Source organism: Fukomys damarensis, unplaced genomic scaffold (genome assembly GCF_012274545.1).
Source record: "Fukomys damarensis isolate Sample0158 unplaced genomic scaffold, DMR_v1.0_HiC HiC_scaffold_24, whole genome shotgun sequence".
NCBI classification, from domain to species: domain Eukaryota; kingdom Metazoa; phylum Chordata; class Mammalia; order Rodentia; family Bathyergidae; genus Fukomys; species Fukomys damarensis.
In genome coordinates, this window is record NW_022900936.1 from 67167003 (window position 1) to 67174490 (window position 7488).

The following is a 7488-nucleotide window of genomic DNA, read 5'->3' on the forward strand; positions in this document are numbered from 1 at the left end:
GAGAATTTTGGCCTAGCTGGTTGTCTCACATCACAAGTGATCTGATAGTTGCTTGTGAATTGTAGGTCTGTTTATATTTTGAGGTGAGAAGCAGAAAACTGATATTTTTTTAAAAATTTTGGGTACTGGGGATCAAACTCAGGACCTTATGCTTGCCAGGCAGGTGTAGTGCCAATGAGCTACATCTGTGGCCCTAAATTGACCACGAACTTTTAAAATGTCTTTAAAAATGAAAAGTCTGGCACGGTGGTACACATTTGTAATCCCATCTTTCTGGGAGGCTGAGGCAGGAAGATCACAAGTTTGAGCCCATCCTGGGCAACCTAGTAACTCAGGGAGACCCTGTCTCAAAATAAATAAGGGCTGGGAATATAGCTCAGTTCAGAGGTCCTGGGTTTAATCCCCAGCACCACCACAGCAAACAAAATTTTAAAAAGTTGTATATGATAAGGAAATAATACCTGAGTATGGAGTATATATTATCTAATATAACAAACAAAACCATAGACAATTCCTCTCTAGACTGACTTTACACAAGCTTTTAAATTCCAATCATTTGTTGTTGTATTAGGAATCAAACCAGGACCTCACACATGCTGGGTAAGTGCTCTACCCCAGAGCTATGCCCTCAGCCCTTCCTATTTTGAGACAGAGTCTCACTAAGCTGCCCAGTTTGGCCTTGAATTTGAGATTTTGTCTCAGCCTTTCAAGTATTTGGGACTACAGATGTGCATCACCTCACACATGGCCTGATTACATAATAATTGGATAAGTGACATGCATAGTTCAGATAAAATTTGGAGTTTCACTCTTCCTAGTCTAGCTAGAACTTTACAGACCAGTACAGCAGCCATTAGTCACATATGACTATTGAGCACTTGAAATGTGGTTCATGCAGCTGAGGAATTGGACTTTTACTTAAATTTAAATGGACCCTTGTGACTACCTGCTCCCATACTGGCCTCAGATCCTGAAGAAAGTGATGACCTGTAGCAGGATAATCTAGGTTATATTGCAGCCACAAAGTATCCTAAAGTCTTGGTGAATTCTAAGAACTGAGGTCTATTTCTTGCTGTGTTGTGTGTCCATTTGGGGTTGGCTGGGGACGCAGATGGATAAAGCAGCCACCATCCCATTGGTCACTGGTCATTATGGACTGCTTCCTGCCAGCACTTGTGTGCTATGGCCCAAAGCAGACACACGACACTTATGGTCACAGACCCAACTAACCTAGAAACCAGGATGGAAGTCTTCTGTGTCAGGAGCTTGGGAGCCTCATAATGCCACAGACATTAGCCCGATTTCAGGATACAGAAGAGGATGTCCAGGGGATAAAGAAAACAGTACTTCTGTGTTCCTGCAAAGTGGTGATGTGTTTCTTCAGAATTCAAATTCCACTGTCTCCTTAATGCTTAACAGAAATTTACCAAGTGCAGGTAGGATGTGAAACAAAATGCAAATTTCAGACATTTTTATAAAAAAGTAATATAAAAGTTAAAACTGACAGTAGCCACTATACCTAGTTCAATAAGCCAATTCTTCAAATTTATGCAGCACAGTATTTGGTTTTAGTTAACAAGATGCATCTGTAGATTCTACAACTGGTGACAAAGAAAAAAAGGGACTGTATAAACAGCATGCACTGTGGTATCCTTTATTTAAAAACTGTGAGTTAACTACATTTGTAGTGTTCTGATTTACCATTCTGATGGCATAATAAACCGAAAGAACATTAACACAATTCCAAGAAGGCGTTAAGCTGTAAACACATGTATATAACACCCATGCACACACACACATACAACATACACACACACAAAGATTATACTCTAAACACAATTAAAAGTGATGAAAAAACACTTTGGTCTAAATAAAAAAAAAAAACCTTTATTATAATAGACTGTGGCAATATTGTGGCTATAATGAAAAATACTGTAACTGTTTAAAAAGCAAAAAATACTGGCAGTTTGAAAAAGTAGCTAAAATAGAATGGAAGATAACATAAGATTAAGTAATATCAAAATTCTAACATTGATACTTTGTAGGATTGCACAGAAGTAATTTAAAATTGGTTCTTAAGGAACTCTGAAGTCCATTGGAATATTAAGTTGCTGCACTTTACAAAACAGTGGAAAAGAGTATTTGGAATGTTACACACACACAGAGGAAATGTACTAGGTATATCCATTTATGGTATTTGTTTATGGTCTGTGACCTTCAAAAAGTTTTATAAAAGAAAAAAATGTAAGTGCCAATGTAGTGAAAAAAAGTTTAAAAAATTCCTAAAGATGCAAGTCTGAGTGCATTTATTAGGTCTAAGAATATATTTCAAGATGCAGGGCGAGGCATGATTGATGTATAGGAAGGAGGACAGTGTGGAGCCCTCCAGTGGGCTGAGCTCCTTGGAGGGTGGAGAGTGAAGATGTATTAAACTCAGACTAGACGATTCAAAAGTACAGGGAGCTCTGCAGCTGTTCATCAGATGAAATACACTTCACAGTGCCCAATAAATAATCAAGATTAACATTTCAGCAAACTATTTTTTTCCCCACATTCAGACACAAAAATCTTTAGCACACGTGCAGGCTGATACTTGGTAACAGCTCAAATCTGAATCCTGGTTGAAGAAGAAAAGCACATTAGCAAGGATCCCCACCACCACCCCCAACTGGCCATGAGTTCTTACCAATAAGTCTGAAGCTGTGAGACACTTGGAAAGAGGGGATAAGTTTAATTTGGATTTCCTAATGATTTTTACTTATTTATTTTGGTACCAGGGATCGAACTCAGGACCTTGCGCTTGCGGGGCAGGTGGTGCAACTACTGAGCTAAATCCCTGCCCTCCTAATGACTTTAGAAGAAAGATTTTATTTTCCTAAAGTCAGCCATGAGTAGGGGACCTGTCTTTACAATCTAAGAAGCACAATTATGTCCTTAGTGCCAAAATTTGTGACAAATTTAGATCTAGAAAAGCTGGAAGGTGGAGTAGGGGAGATGGAGAAGAGTGTAGATGTCTAGTGTACTTTGGAATCGTGTGCCCTGGGAATCAGAATGGCTCGACTGCTTTCAGAATGAAATACTGCAGTGCTGGAGAAGACCCAGTTCTTTGAAGTCAGGGCAGGTAGTGGGGAGGCCACTGTCTCCAGGGACCCCCTGGGCTGAGGTGGGCCACAGGGCCCAGAACACTGGTTGTAGCCTTAATTTTCATGACTTTTCCCAGATAAATATTTCTTTGGTTACTTTTTCTCTAAAACTAACTGGTCACGCAAGTTGCTGGTGATTTCCCTAAATGAAATGTAGCTGCACTTTATCTGAAAGTGTCAGCTAATTCATACTAATGCCCACCAGTAATGCTGCTAGATATCACTGCTGTTGGTAATGAATCAACCCCCACATGACCTAACTAGATAACCTGCCACACTAGGTGCCTTCACTATCTGGAGTTTTTTGAACTTTAGAGAAATGGTCCTTTTAAAATGACTTAGATACTGCTTTTTCCTGGCTTTGTTTCATTCTTCCTCTTCTTCCTCTTCCCCTTCCCCTTCTCCTTCCTCCATGGTTTCCACAATGAGCTCTGCTGTGCACGTAGCTTCTCCAAGACTGTTGACAGCCTTGCAGGTGTACTTGGCGTCGTCATCCCCACAAACATCACTAATAATCAAAGAGCAGTTCCCGTCCTCATCGTAGTCTATCTGGAAATGGCGCGACTCTCTGATCGACTGGTCATCTTTGAACCAGACGACCTCAGGGTCTGGGTATCCTGCACCACAGAGAGAACACAAATTGCAGAATCTGTTATTCTAAGTTTTTTATCAACTCATATAAGCAACTCTTAAGCTACCTCCATTGATTAAGGGGATCAAGGAAAAATTAAGATGCTGGCTGTTGGTATCAGTTTTGATATCTAGATTAGAATATGGGCATTTATTGTACCAGTACTAATAGATGAAACCCCAAATTGGATAAAGTTGTCCAGTTTTCATCCACGTTGTACTCTCACCGTCCCCTGACTTTAGATAGAAGAGACAACACTCCCTGAAATACTACCCCGAGTTCAACTACACACTTCAGGCTAATACCTTCTCGGATGAAAATAAAATTTTAATCTCATATAAAGGCTTAAGTTTAAATTAAAAATAAGAGAACAAATAGGCAGAAAGGATCTTTTTGGATCCTGAAAAATTTCTAAAAGTGGATTGTGCTGGTGGCTGCATGACTGTAAATTTACTACAAATAACTGTATGATTAAATGGGTAAATTTTATGGTATATAAACTATAAATCAAGCAGAGTGACAGCTATATGAAACATAACAGAGGAACTAGAAATACTGCTAAGACAAAGCAATATTTGTGTTAGGCTGACCCAGAGCAGGTAGTCTGCCTGTAGATAACTGGAAATGAGCCTCCGTGGTTGGTCTCATGATATACATTAGTCATGATTCTACAAAGCTCAGTTTTGAAAATATATAAAACCTACATATATAAACATATATTGTATGTTTTAAAGGCGTGTATATACACGTATCACCAACATTCTATGTGCATGCGTGCACACACACACACACACACACACACACATTATAGTCCCAGAGATTTCCTCTTTTATTTTGGAGATTTTTTTTTTAGAGGGAAAAAGTTGTAGACTCAGCCAGAAAAAAAAAATTAGACACAAATCTTAAGAATTTTAATATTATTTTCCAGTATAATTTTGTTTCTTTAGTTGCTTGCTTGTAGTACTGGGGATTGAACCCAGGGCCTTTCACTGAGCTACATCTCCAGCCCTTTTCAATTAAAAAAGTTTTTTAGTTTAAGACAATTCTTGCTAAGTCCCTAAGTTGCCTAGGTTTGGCTAGAACATGCGATCTCCTGCCTTGGCCTCCTAGGGTACTAGGATTATAGGCATGCACCACCACACTCAGCTGATTTTTATCAAAACAGCATTCACATGCTTTAATTTCTCATTAGTGTTCCAGTCAGATGTTAATACAAATACCAAAAAAGATAATCCCAAAGAGAAAAGTTAGTACAAAAGATGATAATTACTATGTAATACTTTTTAAAAATTTAAAAGAAGAAAGAACCTCAGACGACCCAAACACAATGGCAAGGGTGAGAGTTAAGGCAGTGGCTCCACAGCTCTAGGCAGAATCCCTAATCTGAGAAGTTTCACACTATCAAAGCTGGTACACCCATTTTTTAAAAATTAGGTGATAAAAGAAAAATAATGGCAGGCAAAGCATTTACAAGATGCTTGGGTGGTATGAAGTCTCAGGAGAAAACTCGTCTTTGCATCCCTCATGTTGGGTTAGCTTCCTCGGAAGGCATGGTGGAGGGGCAGAGCTGAGGGTCACCGTGGGGCAGGAGTGCTCTGTTCTGACACTGCTCCATGGCACTGGCCTTGGAGAAGCGGCCTAAAAGATTTTTGTGCTTTACTTGGTTAGGCCAAAATGGGAGATAACTCTGCACTCTAGTTGGCACACAGAAGTCACAGACTCGAAGCCAAGAGGCCTGTCCTATCCGGCCCTTATCTTTCTAGAACATCAGAATCTGTGGCAACAGAGAGACTTTGTGTCAGACTCTGCCAATTTCTTGGGTGCCATGCTAAGATCTTATAAGGTCCTTGAGTTCCAACTTTCCTCAGTGTGACATCACTCAGAGCACATTCTCCCTCCACATTTACCAACCTACTGCTTCTACTCCATGACCTTCTTGAAAGACATTAAGGTGTCCCCTTTTCATATACATGGCCTCACAGATCTTCCAGGACCACGCAGAGTGTTTGACGTCATTTTACAGATGGGCCTGAACTCAGCAGCATTTGTCACTATCCAAGGAACAGTAGGGCTGCAACCCGATGCTCTGCCCTCAGTGCGTACCTTCCTGAGAGCTTTTGTGGGTAATTCATAGGCTCCCCAGTAGTTGGCAAAGCTCACTTCATATGAACATTCCATAGCCAGGAAGGTTCATGGTAAACCATTTTTAACTTCAGGTCTCATTGGAGTATAAGTAGGTGAACATTGGGCCCCTAGGAAAGTAACTGAAAGGCACCAACCCTCAGGAATTCGGGTTGGAGGGAGCTGCCCATTAGGACCAGCTGCTCCTGACTCAGTGGTCCTATTGGTCTGCCCATTCCATGCTCTGGTCAGCATAGGCCTGACACCTTGCCCAGCCCACCACCCTGCCACGTGCAATACCACCGACATGTGGTAAGGAGAGGCATAGCCCAGCTTACCTTCAATCTTACAGTCAAATCTAGCAGCACTTCCCTCTACAACTTCCAAGTCAAGAATGGTCTTAGAGAAATAGGGTTTTACATGGGGCTTTTCCTCAGCTACGGCCTCGAGGAAAGCCTGGGAGACATCTTCTACAAGACAAGGAGAGGGCTGGGTCAGTTCTTCATCCCTTGTTCTCTCTCTCCTCTCTCCCTTACTTTTAAAAAAGTTGCTATAATTTAGCAAATAATGTGGCCTAGAGAAGTGAGTCATATGCATGCCTTTCTCTTGGGAATGGGCTGGATGGCTGCCAAGTGGTTTTTGGCAGCTGGGAGAACTGTGCCCAAAATGGGGAAATGTTCAGCTTCCCCCTGCCTAATGCTGACACATTGAAAAAGGAAGATCCTTTAAAAAGGATCTTTGGCTGCACTTTGTGCTGCTTCAGGATTCAGGTGAGAGTGCCTGGGAAGGACAGAGCCTCACTGGGCTTCTTGACCTCAGTGCCCCTTCATCCTCCTGCTGTAGCAGGTCTTTCACCTGCTCCTTCCTTGGCTGGGAGGGAGGAGCCAGGTGCCAGCACACCTTCAACTTGCCAGAGTTCTTTTCTCTACACTCTTGGCCTTTGTGCTGTATAGCTGTGGACCTGGTTGAGGGATAGATCCAGAGAAAAGCTGGAACCTTAAGGGGTGCCTGTGGATTCTTCCTTTTAGGCTATTTCTGAGTCATCTGAGGAGCAGCTGGAGTGGCTTGGGAGGCCAGGCCCTTGTGCTGCCCTGGATTCCCGGCAGTGAGGAAGCTTCAGAGTGGCCAGCTTTGGGCCTTACCAGCCATCTTGCCTTGGTGCAAAAAGGGATCTAGACTCATCTTCTCACCTGCGGATGCCAAGAGCACCAGGCAGTGTGGGACAGAAGAGTGTCTGTGGCCAAATGAAGCACCTTAGGAGAATAAGAGCCAGCCTAGCACACTGCTGAGGAGGGGTCAGGGAAGTGTTCCAAAGGCAGTGGACAAAGAGCCAGCCCTGTTGTCTCCAGGAGGGCCTGTCCATTGCAGGCTGCTGAGTTCAGACATGTCTCCGCATGAATGACAAGGCAGGGGGACCACAGGAGTTAATTTTTGTTCAAAACAAAAACACAAGGACAGTAAAAGTGGAAGGACATTAACATGTTACACAAGTAACTATATGCAATTTCTTTGTTTCTGCCTATCCATATACAAGATCATTTTTATAATCTAAAGAAAGGGCAGCTTTATTCTTTTTTTTTTTTTTTTTTTTTT

At 41.9% G+C, this 7488-nt stretch overlaps 1 protein-coding gene across 4 annotated transcripts in view; it reads right to left on the reverse strand.

The window, feature by feature from the left end:
- Positions 1 to 1871: 1871 nt before the first annotated feature.
- Mylk (myosin light chain kinase) overlaps positions 1872 to 7488 on the reverse strand; it is a 224230-nt gene continuing 218613 nt past the window's right edge. For 2 of the 4 annotated variants that reach the window (XM_010618082.3, XM_010618079.3), the window contains exons 31-32: positions 6234 to 6365; positions 1872 to 3760 (exon numbers count right to left, since the gene is read on the reverse strand). In XM_010618082.3, coding sequence (XP_010616384.1) covers positions 3510 to 3760; positions 6234 to 6365 — 383 coding nt within the window. In that variant the 3' untranslated portion in view covers positions 1872 to 3509. The remainder of the gene's footprint in view (positions 3761 to 6233; positions 6366 to 7488) is intronic. The other 2 variants (XM_010618089.3, XM_010618098.3) reach the window with 2 other exon arrangements.